This window comes from Copadichromis virginalis, linkage group LG11, assembly GCF_057382275.1.
Source record: "Copadichromis virginalis isolate Kocher_CV1m ecotype Utaka linkage group LG11, C_Virginalis_male_GT1.1, whole genome shotgun sequence".
Lineage (NCBI taxonomy): Eukaryota > Metazoa > Chordata > Actinopteri > Cichliformes > Cichlidae > Copadichromis > Copadichromis virginalis.
Window position 1 is genome coordinate 32105146 of NC_140628.1, and position 14155 is coordinate 32119300.

Genomic DNA, 14155 nt, shown 5'->3' on the forward strand with positions numbered 1-14155 from the left:
ATGAAGGAACTGACCTCCCAGGCCATTGTTCCTTCAGTGGGCTGGTTTCAGTCATTATGCAAATATGCTGTTTACCTGCATGAATGACGAAACGTTTCTCCCACTGAAAACGTTACGTCCAGATGAACAGAATCAACTTTTTGGAGATTTACTTACCTGGATGATTGAGCATGCATTAAGATAGAAATCTTGTTTTTTTTTTTTGATTTTCTGATAAAACTGAGCAAAAAGATTATTAAGATCTCCTACAAATCATCTTGTTTTATTCTTGTTGTGGTTAATTTTATTTTAATTTTATTTTTAATACGATAAAAATGTTTCTGTTTCTTGTTAATCATTTATTTAAAAGGTTTTCCTGAAGGAGGCTTTTGAAAGCCTTCAGTCAACATGAAGTTTTTCTGACTACTACTCTGAAGTCTCAGTAGGACCACTGGTGAGGTGCCAGCAAACAGGTGAAAAATATAAAGTTAAACAAATGAATAAATTACAATACAATATTTGGGGGGGAAGGCAAGGAAACATACATGTGCTTGTGCTGGCACATTTAAGTAAAATTCAACTTCAACCATTTTTATTCTTTTTGTTTTTTTATTGTGTGTTGCTATAACTTATTTTGGCTTCTAGGCTGAAATAGGTTAGAAAAAGTTTGAGAGCCAGTGATGTATACTGTTATACAAAAGTGTTTTTGTCATTTATTCAGCTTAATAAAGTGTGTACTTAGAGTCAACTAACACTGCATATGTTTGTGTGTTACATTAATACTAAATTCTTTAATTGCCCATATTTACATCATTCCCTTTATTTTAGCTTATTTGTAGGGAGTTTTACCAGCTCTTAACAGTGTGCCTTGGCTTTAGACAGTTTTGCTATTTTTATGGCTGATTCATTAGTTTGTGATGTGGGTCTCGCAAAAGGGCAGAAATGAGATATCCAAACTGGAAAAACAAAAGAAGTACCCTCTGGGCAGTAATAATATTTATGTGAGATTCCTGTGAAATGTGGCCAGGAGCCAGAGTGACTCTCAGACTCATAAAATGCAAAAGTTTTCTTCCCAGGCTGAATCATGAAGGCCATAATCTGGAAACTGAAAGGATGACTGGGTGAACTTAAATACAGACACTTGGGCATGAAAAAAAAGATATGAGCAGAATAAAAGTGCCTCAGTTTATTTGTGTACCTTCGGACCGCTCTTTCCGATTGGGCCTTGCTGTCCAGGATAACCCTGAGGAGGATAAACAAGAAATATTGTTCTCAGATTTTTTTAAATCAAAGGAGAAAAAAGAGAAATGAGTTCAAATATGACGTGAAGAAGAAAATTATATAAAACAGTGAATTCGGGAAATTTTAGAAATGAAAACACTAAATAAGCCGCTTTGTACTAGAGCCTGAAGCTTAGGAGCTTGTGTCACTTTAAAAGGAGGAGTCTGAGTGATATCATCTGTTGCTACGTAGATGGAACACAATTAAATAAAGGAAGATTAAACCACAAGGCAACCCTTGACAGAGTCACATGTGTACCGCTATAGTATGCGTCAGTATTTGTTGTAATGGAAACCCGAAGAAAAGAGAAACGTGAATATCCTCAACCCAGGAAAGGTTTATGGAATTATATCTGTGACTCTGTTCTGTGTAATGGGACAGTTTGAAAAGCGTGTTTGGAGGACTTAGGAAAAAAAAGTTGTACGTTCTGCCTTTCGTGTAGATTTAATCAAATTCACAGCTCACAGCTAATGAAATTTCCTCCTGCTCATTTGCTAATAGAGGTAAAACTAACTACTGTGCGTCTCAGATTGAGCAAACTTGGGACTGCACAGACAGAGAAGTTATTAATACACTTTTATGCTGATTAAAACAAGCATGCCGAGATATTTGAAGATATTTTGTCTATTGCATAACATAACTAATGCATAATTGAATAGAGTCCCAGATATATATTAATACACCAGAGAAACTGCATCATCAGATGTCTTAAAAACCTTTGATACAATGTTTTGAATCGGTTTTTTGATTTTAAAAAAAATTGCCAAGAAAGGAAAGGTTATGGAAGTCAAATGAGATTAAAATTCAAATCAAATGATGACACATAGAGTAAATGTTAAGATGTTTAGGTAGTTTCCATGACCAGTAATGATGTGTCTTACAGTGTAGCCTCTCTCGCCAACATCACCTGGAAACCCAGGTGCTCCTGTTTGACCCTGTTGACGAAGAACAAACATGTTTAGATCGACACCAAGACAGCTGTGACTTGAACCGGCACTGCTGGTTATCAAAAAACTGTGCAATAAACAGCTAGACATAATGCAGAAGAATAAAAATAATTATTTTCTTTTAAGCAAAGAAACTGTGTCAGTTTTTGATCATAGACATTTTAAACCACCTTCAGTTGTGTGCCAGGGGAAATCACCAAACATTTTCTTTTTTGAAGAATTTAAATACGTGATACTTATATACCTTTGGTCCGTCTCTTCCCTGAGGACCTTGTCTGCCTTTGTCACCAGGAGCGCCCTAAAAAAGAAAAAACACATCCATCCAAAGTGCCAAAAACTAATAAACCACCAGAGCATTCAAAACACATGGTTAAAAACTTTATTATATTATTCAGTGTAAATAAATTCATAAAATACAGAAACTTAAAAAAAAAAAAAATCATATACACACTGTATACACTTTAGTAACAAGTACTGATTGTTGCTGTTATTACTTGTTAAACCAGTATTTTATTCAATAATTTATTAAGAAAAAAACAAAACAATAAAAATCAGTTTATTTCCATGTCTTTATGGGCCTATTGACTTGGCCAAATAAATAAATAAAGATAAAAATTGAAAAGAACCACTAATATTTGAGTTTATAAATACTGATACTAATAAATGATTAATAAAATAATTTCAGCATTTGCCTCATCAAAATGTTACTGAACATAAAACACAGCTGCGTTGTTGTATTCCAGTCGTGTAATCATCATGAGGACATAGTTATCACTCTTTTTTTTTCTTTTACCTTGATACCTTTAGTCCCTCTTCCTCCAGCAGGCCCAGCATCACCACGACGACCCTGAAATAACCAAAAAAACTCAATTACCACCTTTTCCAGTTGTGTGGCTCCATCAGCTCATCAAGTTCTAGGGTCTATAATATATAATCCATGTCTATAATATTAATCTCCCCAATCCAGGGTCTAGCCAAAAGTAAAATGTGGTGATTTATGGTGAATTGTGGCACTGAAACATTAACTGGAAAATGCTGTCTCATCCATTCGTTAAAAATTGCATCATCACTTTATAATTTTAGTTAATTGTGTCATTTATTCATTTATTTTTTGTCCTAATTTGAACATCAAAATTTATGTTCTTTCCTGAGTCAAAGTGAAACTTTGTGCCTAATATGAAGAACGACTCTAGAGGTTTGAAAGAAATTGTTGTGTTCACAAGAGCAGGATTCTTTTGCAGGCAAAAACTCTTCAGTGATTTACCATGTCACTACCCGATCCGTACCGGAAACCCGATCCGTACCACGCATGTGCGAAAGGCATCTACTTCCACTCGAAGCATTTTATTATAGTTACGGGTCAGCGTATCTGTTAAGATGTTAACAATAATAAGTATCTGTTAAAATGTTTGCAATAATGAAACATTTCAATACAATGTAGACCAAAAAAAAAAAAGTTACGGATCAGGCCTCCCCAATCCTTACTCACATGTTCAAAAGTCAGACCGTACAGATCCGGTCTACCCGATCTTACCGCCTACGTGCAGATGTTCTCTTCTTCTTCTGTTTCGTTGTGTATGCGTGTTAAATTTGATTTAGTAATAGTCGAGTGCGTTTATGTTTGTCTATGTGGAGAGGATTGATTGGAATTGTGACGATGATGTCCGCTATCACTGACAATTGTCAGTAAACACTTAATTTGGCTAATGAATCTTCACGTGACTCATTACAAATGTTTATTTTTAGACACAATAGGCTTCTATACGGAGGTATCCATTGTTTAAATGTCCCGGGCAGTCGAAAAGGAAATATGTCCAGAAATACTAGGAGCTTACTTGGCGCTAACCATGTCATTGAAATACATTAACTGTCACAATGTTGGCAAAGAGAGGAAGTGACGAAAGATTCTCGCGTGCGTGGTACAGATCGGGTAGCGACAAGCATCATAACAGATGAAGTAATCATCTTGGCCATCATGTGAGATGGGCTGTGATAAAGTGATAATAACTCCTTTCATACATGAGCAGGGAACTATATTATTTAACTATGGTAGTAATAATATTTTACAATTCTTCAGCCAGTACGGAGTGGCTCTTTGGATCTCATAATACACATAATGTTTGGAAGTCAAAAGGCACTGCATATCACCCTAAAACACCAGAGCAACATTGAAGTTTGGAGGTGGGAATTTCATGGTTTCAAATATACCAGGATGGAACAAGGGTGGAACGTTTCAGCAAGACAGTGATCCCAAACACACAGGCAAGGAAACTCAGTTGGTGTCAGAGAGAGAAAATAAAGCTGCTAGAATGGCTCAGACCTGACCTGAACCCAATGGAAAATCTATGTAAAGAACTAAAGCTCAGAGTTCATAGAAGGAACTCACAGAACATCTGAATTTGAAAACTATGTAATGGAGAGGGCCAAAATCACACCTGAGTAATGCTTGTGACTAGTTTCTCCACACAGGAGACATCTTGTCACCGACAAAGGCTTCTTTACGAAGTATTACATACATTTCAGTCAGCGTGTTCAATATTATTTTCCTGTGCCATTTCTCATTATTACAGATAACTTTGAACATCTATGGTTTGTTTTCTTAGCATGTGTGGATTGAATGGGTTGTTCTTGTGCATGAATAAATGTGTGTGTGTGTGTGTGTGTGTGTGTGTGTGTGTGTGTGTGTGTGTGTGTGTGTGTGTGTGTGTGTGTGTGTGTGTGTGTAACTGCAGTTAGGGGTCATAAAGTTTATTATCAGGAACTGCCAGAAAAATCCCCAAAACCCCAATCTGCTATTTAAATGTGTCATTTGTTTGTTGATACTCTGGGTGATTTCCAGGATAATGACACAACCTCTGTTGTCTCAGTCTGCAGTGGGAGGTGGTTTCAGTTTCATTTCCTGAATGTGTCAGTGCATGTCAGTGAAATACCTTAAATTAATCTAATTTAATCTTTTTTTTTTAAAATGTGCCTGCATAATTTGCTTGCTATGCTTACATAGCATCTACAACAGTTGAAATCCAATTATTAAAGCTTTTCTGTGTAACTTTTGCACTGTTTTTTTTTTCCAACACGGAAACCCATTGATTCAGTGTAGACTAAATAACATCTGCCAGTTTAAAAATAGTGTGACTCATCGTGGAGTCACGACTTCCTTACTTTCACTTTTATCAGAATTAGTCTGATTTAGTTGAGCTGAAGCAAATGTTTCACTAAAAACCTGTTCTTATTCAGCTTATTGAAGTTTAGCTTAGATGTTAAATTTTCCACCACAGAGAGGCTGAGAGGTAGCTGTGTTCCTTACAGTCTCACCAGGAGGTCCGACTCCTCCACGGGGTCCCTCCAATCCCATGTCACCCTGTCAACAAGAAGAGGCACTGCAATTATTGGCTACTTGAGCTGCTAATAACACATAATAACTGCTGGGCTAAACAAATGCAAAACAGTATAAAAATACAATGGTTCAATGTAAATCTGTAATTTAAAACCATAATGTTTTTAAATTAATTATATATTTATAATAAATCATATAAACAGCAATAGATAGATCTAATAATTATGACGTCTACCACAAACTAATATTATGAAGCCCTGAACTGTAATTCTTTCAGCATAAAATCACATAATTTCAGGTCAAATGAGCTTTCTTTAAATTATTATTATATTACATGTCACTTCAGTGAATTTTAAACTTACTGATGGGGTTGATGCAATTGATAATTACACTTCATATAGTTCTCTAAATGTAGCTGTTGCAGGTATTGCAGTCTGCTTAGGTATTGTCTGTCTATCATTATGCAAATATTTTGCTTATTTATTGACAGGAGCATAGAAGACATTTAAACAAACAAAAATATTGTAAATAATGCACAGAAAAAAATAATGCTCCAAAGGGAAGAGATGCTGTAACTTGTAGATAAATACCTGACACTGTGAAAACATTATGTCAGGTATGACATTGTGGAAATACTAAATGTATACTGTAATCAGTGCATTAACTCAACAGTGATGCATCTATCAACATCCCTCCAACCACATGACTGAGGCGAGAGGGGTGGGAGGGATAGAGTGTGCGTGTGTGTGTGTGTGTTTGTGTGTGTTTACCTTTAGACCCACATCTCCAGGCTCACCTGGCTCTCCTGGAAGTCCAGTTTCTCCCTGACAGATTCAATGAATAAGCTTAGGAAAGTTTTAAAAATCCTCACAGATGGAGCTGCAGCTTTACGGAGCTTAACTCTTTGGTGAAAAAAAAATTTCAGTTATTACTTTAAAAGGTTTTAAATGAAACTTAACAGCTCACACTCTGCACTTATATCTTTTAATAGTCACAATAAAATGTAAACGTAGCCAGTTAACTTTCACTTCAGGATGGACTGGTTAACTCACTGTGGCTCCAGAAAAACCAGAAGCTCCTTCATCTCCCTCAGGACCATGGTCACCCTGCAAAATGAGGTCAAAGGTTACAACAGACAAGGGCAAAAACATTTCCAAAGCTTATACACAACACTCACTCTCCTTACACAACAAAGCGGTTTCATAGTCTTAAAAATTGCAACAGCTGAAAGTTATAAACAGTGAATTTTTGATATATGGTGAAATCAATCTAAAAAATAAAAATAATGAAATTATTGGAATGACTGATTATATCTTAATCCTTGCTTTAGTTGGGGCACCTCGAGGTGTTGTGTAAAATAACACTAAAACAGCAGAAAACACTTTTTTCCCTTTTCCTGTCATAGACAAGATTTTTTTTCTGCTTTAGTCTTTAATTACTTAAATTACCCAAATTACTTTAAATTTAATTAAGTTTCAAATGAAGAGCTTTCACTTTCAGTTTGGCTTCAGGTTTTTAACAAACTTTCCTTCACTGCTTATACCTCTTTTACTTTCTGTTTAGCTGACTGGCTTTTATGGTCGTTAAAACTCAGTATTTTCAGTTTCATTTTATTTTTTCTTTAGTTTTTACTTTCACTCTATGTTACAACACCAATGCTGTCATTACTTTCACAGTGTTATGGGAGCTACAAATGTAAATACAAGCTATTTTGCATGGTAGTATCAACTGTGACTGCTGTAGCATGATTTACTCACCACTGGTCCAGTATCTCCTCTCCTTCCCTGAACACCTTTGGTCCCTTTATAGCCCTAAAACACAAAACGGATAAATAACCAGTAATTAAACTACTTGAATATGCAGCTGCTGCTTTAGTATCACTTTAATCAGGCATTCTTGTCATAAACAAACATCCATTATTCATGTTTAAGACTTTTACCTCTCTCCCTTGAGACCCTGGTTTACCGGTTTTACCCTGCAGGCCTCTGGATCCCTGAGAGAAAGAGAAAAGGAATCAGACTGTGGAAAACAAAAACTACAACATGAACAAACCTACATTTGACCCTAGTTTTGGATCAGGCCATGCAGTGTAAGAATGAAACAAAGGGGCCATTGACTGCATTTAGCCAGTGATGTGATGCAATGTGGCTGTACCTTCGGTCCTGTGAAGCCAGCAAATCCAGGCTCTCCGGGCTCACAGTCACACTCTGTTGGCCCCACCTGCCAAAGCTCTGCATCGCCCCCTGACTCTTCTGAGGAGCCAGTGTCAGGCTCATATGGCACCTAAAACACAACATTAACAAATATTATCACACCTATGGTGTCCTTCAAATTTAGCTTCACTACACCCAATGCCCTGCACCTGCATAGACATGGTTTTGTAGACATTCCTGATTCCATTTTCCTTGTTTTAAAGAAATTTAAATCAAGCTGCTACAATTTTGCAGTGTGATAAGAGAACAGTTACCAAATCAACCTCATAGTAAGATTTGCTTGACTTAAACTAAAATGGACACATTAAATTAATTTTAAATCTCATTATTGGTGAGGAATATTCAATAATCATAATTTTATATTATTCGTAAAAATCTTTTCTTTTTTTTTTAATCGCTTATTGGCCTTGTGCAGTGCTTCAGATTAGCTATGCTTTGGAACAAGTATGTCATTTTCATCATGAAGAACCACAAGTTGCAGAAGAGGCTTGATGATATAGGGTTATGATTCTCGTAGGTTCAAATCCTGGCCCTTACTTTGGAGCAATTACTGACCGATAGTTCTGGCAGGCAGTTTGCTTTCAGCATCACTAAACAAAAATTGTAGAAAATCTAGCCCATTACAGAAGACTGCTGGTAATAATATTTAAGTGCCTCCAGGGGGCAGCCACCCGCCTGTGACCTGAAGTGGACACTCCACCCTTTTCTAGCTGAGAACCATGACCTCAGACCTGGAAATGCGGACATTCATCTGCCAATCACCTCACTTAAAGCTGGAGGCTCCCACCTGAGGGAGCCAACAGAACCACATCATCTGCAAAAAAGCATAGATAAGATCCTGAAACCACCAAAGTACAAACCTTCTGCTACTTGCCAAAGTCCAAAACCCATAAGGAATAAATCCGACTTATTGCCAACAATGCAGACCAAGCTTTCACTTGGCTGTACAGGGACTGAATGACCCTTAACAATGGGCTGAATGCCCTTTAATAGGAAGATTTTTATGCAAGAGAGAGGTCAGGTTTTTATGAATGCTATATGAAACTAAAACTCAGTTCCTAGTTATGTTTAGCAGATATGAAATTGTTGAGGGGCTTGGAACAAAGAGAGCAACAAAGAGCATTGTTGTTTTTTAAAGCTCTCTCTACATTTCTTCCTGCTGCAGTTTAATATTGTTGTTGAGCTATCCCTGACACTCCAAGCACACAGCTGTCCCACCTGCACGATCTCAGTGTCCTCTTTGGCATAGTGGGACTCAGTGGTGGTGATGTAGGGAAAGGTGTCCTCAGTGATCATGGTGATTTGGGTGGGGATTGGGCCATAAGTGTCATAATCCTCCTCCTCGAATATCTGGTCCACATCATAGCTATGAGTCGGCTCTGGTGGATATTCTAAGGAAATATTAAGACATTTAGTTTTGTTTGGACTTTGTGGTGCATTGTTACAGTCAGCAGTCCTGGTCTGGAGCCCCGAGGACTTCAAACAGTCAGAGAGTGTCCTCTGGTACAGTTTACACTAAGTGTGTTACTGATCTCACCTGGCTGAGGAGCAGCTAAGTTGTCATAGTGGTCAACTGCAGAAGACTCTTCATAGGTGTGTTCCTCACCTGAATAGACATGCAAAATACATGAGGTAAGAACTCAGTATGAGACACATGGGAAAATGTGACTCGTTTTAGGGGTATGATTCCTGTTTTGAGTGTGCACGATCCCGGGTTCAATTCCCTGATGAGCCCTTAACTTACAGCAAATGTGGGAGAATAAAAATTGCATCATACTGTACATATAGATCAACAACTTCCAAAAACACCTCTCCTCTCTTGCAAAACTGTGATTTAAGTCAGTGCATTAAAGTTAACAAATAAAGTGAAGCTAAGATCGGAAGGGTTTTTTTTGTTGAAAAAACAAAGAAACAAACAATAATTTGTGGTAATAATTGAATAAATATGAGTTTGTAATGAATATGTGATAAATTTTGTGCTCGCCTAACAATGCAATTCATTTAAAGTTGTTACTTTTTTTCTCCACATAAGCCTTTACTTGACTACGATATTAAACAAGAAAGTTACTAATGAGTTGTGAAGGTACTTTTTACTACTTAAAAATAATTAAGCAGTGTTTATCATAATTAACTGTCGATTAGTTACCTAGAAGAAACCAGTTTACAATATTCCTCAGCTGGATTCTATAATTGCGTTATCTGTCACCTGTTGTTCTTTAGTAAAACAAGGCTAAACAGCTATTGTTTCACCTGAGGTTAAAGTTAAATCAGTGTCAGCATGAGGAAGCCCTGACCTGAGTGGTATCCAGAAAATTCCTCCTGGCAGTGAGAAGAGACGGCAAACAGCATGAACACGAGCAGCCCCGAGAGGAGCGACGCCTGCAGGGTACACATCAAATACAGCAGATAGACTCATGCAACACAATTCACCATTTCACACAACCTGAATGAATATTAAACTGTAAACTAAGATGTCACTGCTGGATGAGTTTGTTTTCTGACCCACTGTTCCTACTACAAGTGCTGTTAGCTGTATTTAAATAAATCCCTTCATTTGACTCTATTAATTAAATTAAATTAGGTTTAATTAAATAATTAAACCAACTAACTTTTGATTGGCTGCTTCTTGCACACTAAGAATTTGAATGGCAGGTGGTGGGGCTCCTGTATTCACAAACAGTTAAGTGCATTTAATGACCACCAGAGATGGGCAGTAACGTGTTATTGTAATCTGATTACTACAAAAAGTAATTAGATTACTCTTACTTTCCCGTAAGCACGCTGAATTACTGCGTTACTAAACCGTGATTTTGTGTGAGAGAGTGTCTGCTGACAATGACGTAAGCGCGTGCGACGTCAGTGGCAGCAACAGATGTGTAAATAACATCTGAGCAAGCACCTGGCCTTCTGCCACGGGAATGTGAAATTCACAGAGAAAGCGCCAGATCCCCCCACTGACAACTGCAAGAAACACTCGTCTGCTTGACTTCTGCATTTCTGTCATTGCAGGTGCTCTTTGGTCTATCCTTTGAGGGATAGGTCCCCGTTTTAAATCGTAGACAAGCCCTAACTACACAAAGACTGTTGCAAACTATTCTACTTTGAAGAGTGCCCATGCTGAACCTCATGTTTTTAGATTTGAGTCCCTTGTTGGTATTTTTTTTTAATGTTATGCACAAAAAGGGTATCAATTAGCTGTCAGTGAGGTAGCTCATCCATCTCGTGATCCATCATATTTCACAGGCTAAAAACAAACAAATTATTCTACAGGGACTGCAGCAGTGCTTCTTTCTCTGTGAAGGGAAACTGTAAACAAACAAGGTAAAAAAAAAAAAAAAGAAAAGAAAAAAGATTGCAATCATGCTGATGTCGTTTTGCACCACTTTGACTTAGCAAAGACTTGTTTGACCTCATTTTTTTACACTGGGAGTATTTTGACTGCTTTATAGGGGCTTTTTAGTTCCAGGGGACTTGATAAGTCAGATTCTTTCTTCCATTTACTCAGTGCATCATGTAAAGTGTTTTTACATTGTAAACTTTTATATAGGATCCAACCAACTTTATTTTATTTCAGAAAAAGAAAAGGTTTAGAGTAATCATGAGCTGCATAAACAGCCTAAAGGGAGTGTTAAGTATATTGATCAACAGAAATTCAGCATAATTCAGCTCTAATTCCAGTCTTCAGTCTTGTTGCCTCAGCTCAGGTGACTGATTACTGTCAGGTTTTATGGCTCTGCTTAGACCAGTGACAGGTGTTATACTGCCCTCTGGAGCTAGCATAGTAAACTACTGGTAGGATACTGACAGAATACAACCCTATGGCAGTTTTTGTATTAGCCAAACAAATTTTTAATAGAAAAACAAAACTCCTTAATTCTAAAGGCCTTTGTTTATTTCCATGTTATTTTTTCCAGCACTGTAAACGCTATGTGCAAATATTGATTTAACCCACACGGTCAGTCTGATTGAATGAATAATAGGCAGGTTATCTGTGAAGCCTTTCCTGACTCACAGTGGTTTTTCATTCATTCACCTCTAGGCTGCATTCCTGAAATGCTCTTTTTGAAGGACTTCCTAAAAGGACCATCATTGGCTTCAGCTTATTCAAATTTATGTTGAAAGGTTATTAACTAAAACTAATAACCATGTTAACCAGTTTTAGCAGAGCTACACTGGCATAAGAAAATCTTTGCACAAGTGATTTTAAAATACTCCTTCTTGTATTTAAAGTCTTTTTTTATTTTATTTAAAAGTTTACTTTAAGTTCTAACTCACAGTCATAGATCTTACACTGCCACTTGTTGGACAACCAATGACAAGTATCAAAAACATCAGAAGTGAAGCAACCGCTTTCACTGATGAACCTCCTGACCTCAGAGCAGAACTTGATGCATCAAATATGATCAGAGAAGTGTTTGGGTGGGCTACACCAACAAAGGAGAATCACTGTAAAGGACTCTTTATTTGCAATGAGGTTGCTGAGTTTTGAGTTGCTGCTGTTTGCCTGAGAATTAAACAGACTGAGGTTTCTTTGTCAGGAGGAAGACTGCTGAGCACTTCTCAGACTCATCTGACATTCCTGAAGCCTCACTGTGAGGCTGCAGACCAGCACAGGAAAACCTGCCCTGTACCTGGAAGGCTGTGTATTAGATTTTAACACAAGGTCACTGAACTGGATAAAAGGAAGATAAAAATGACCACAACCACATTGTTGTAATCATTTCTGAAACCTCAGATCAAACCTGTTTGAAAAAGAATTTTGGGAAGATTCAAACCTTGAAAAGGTCAAATGAGCTCAGCTTCTCTGGTGTTAAAGAATCCCTCACTCTTATATTGTTTCTTTATTCAAGTAACAATTTATTCATATAATATTGATCCGAATAAAGTAGCAAAAAGAGCTCATTATCCAATAATTTAACAAGAACATTTGCCACATTTCTGCTAGACAAATGTTGCCTTGTTAACCTTTATTAGAGGCTAGTTTGTGCATGAATTTAAACAACCCAAGAGAACAGCTGTAACAGACCATACAAGCAAATTCAAACCCAATTAACTCTGCCCTGTTGGACCTCTGGGGCTGTGAGGTAGTGAATACTCTCACATTTCATATTTAACTTTTTTGTTCATATTTGTCGATTGCTATAAAGAAACAAAGGCTGCTCCAACATTCCCAATGTGTGCAAAATCTATTTGGTCACATGGCCAAACATTACACCATGTACAAATTTCCCTTTGGCCTTGTTGTGAATTCTAGAGAAAAATCCAAAGTCAGCAAAGAATCTAAACAAAGCCTGCTCTGTGAATTAAAAAGCTTCCCCAGAACCTAAAACTTACCCACAAACATTCATCAGAAATTTCTGCTCAGCAAAATGACTCCCACACAGATGACTTACTGAACAGCTGAATACAGAATTAGTTTATGATGTATTGCACCAAAATGACTTTAAAAATGAAAATAAATTACCACAAGTTATACTTCAGTAAACAACAACAAAAAAGTTTTTTAGATAAATTCTGTCTGCAGATTTTGCAGATTTAGATGCTAACACAAACAAAAAGAGAAGATCTGCATTTTTAATATGGAAGTTAAATTAATTATATTGAAATTTTTAAGGCCTATATCAACATTTTAAGGTCTTGCTAACAGCCTGAGAGGCACTTTATAGACTGTCCAGTGGACTAAGGACAAACTAAAACCTTCCCCTGATTATTTTACCATAAACAACATTTAACAGTTCCCTCAAAATGTGCAGGGCCAAATCCACATATGATGATAATCTCATTTTACCTTATCACAGGAGGCCCCCATGGTGCTGCACAGTGATTCCCTCTAGACCAGACCTGCTAAAGGATTCTTTGGGGATATGGATGAGAACAAAAACAGCCAGATTTTACGTTCCCTGAGGAGTTTCCCTTACACTATTATCACCCCAACGGTTCCCCCTGTACTCTCGTCTCTCCAGGATCCGTCAGGTTCCCAGGCACGGACGGGATCCTGTTAGACTTTTTTTGTTCTTCTCGTCCTCTATCTGTGCTTCTCAAAAGGGTGAGAAATACCAGATCCAGAATCCAGCATGAGCAGAGAAAAACCAGGACAGAAGGAAGATGAATAGATTTTGGGGTTTTGTGTCTTCACATTAATGTCTATATCACATTTCCATGTGCTGCTGTCTGGAGTTGCAAAACAGTTTTAACATCTGATTAAAAAAAAAACTGTTTTGAGGATTGTAATCATCTAGACCACAATTTGCACCCATAATCATGCCTTGTATTTCCTCTCATGAGCTAAATAAAAATACATTCAAAATAAACTATCATTTAACGATTTTTCAAGCTTCAGCGAAACTTTTTCAAATTAGTTTAGTGAGGAACACATTTTACCCTCAGAACAAGATTTCTTA

The 14155-nt window shown here is 37.2% G+C and overlaps 1 protein-coding gene across 1 annotated transcript in view; it reads right to left on the reverse strand.

Annotated features, from left to right (window-relative positions):
- Positions 1-13563, reverse strand: part of LOC146699098 (uncharacterized) — a 34225-nt gene extending 20662 nt beyond the window's left edge. Inside the window, exons 1-14 of the mRNA XM_085472608.1 lie at positions 13543-13563; positions 10049-10133; positions 9292-9360; positions 8973-9145; positions 7696-7824; positions 7481-7534; positions 7299-7352; positions 6594-6647; positions 6312-6365; positions 5512-5565; positions 3001-3054; positions 2452-2505; positions 2142-2195; positions 1178-1222 (exon numbers count right to left, since the gene is read on the reverse strand). Coding sequence (XP_085328734.1) covers positions 1178-1222; positions 2142-2195; positions 2452-2505; positions 3001-3054; positions 5512-5565; positions 6312-6365; positions 6594-6647; positions 7299-7352; positions 7481-7534; positions 7696-7824; positions 8973-9145; positions 9292-9360; positions 10049-10133; positions 13543-13563 — 954 coding nt within the window. The remainder of the gene's footprint in view (positions 1-1177; positions 1223-2141; positions 2196-2451; positions 2506-3000; positions 3055-5511; positions 5566-6311; positions 6366-6593; positions 6648-7298; positions 7353-7480; positions 7535-7695; positions 7825-8972; positions 9146-9291; positions 9361-10048; positions 10134-13542) is intronic.
- Positions 13564-14155: the final 592 nt, after the last annotated feature.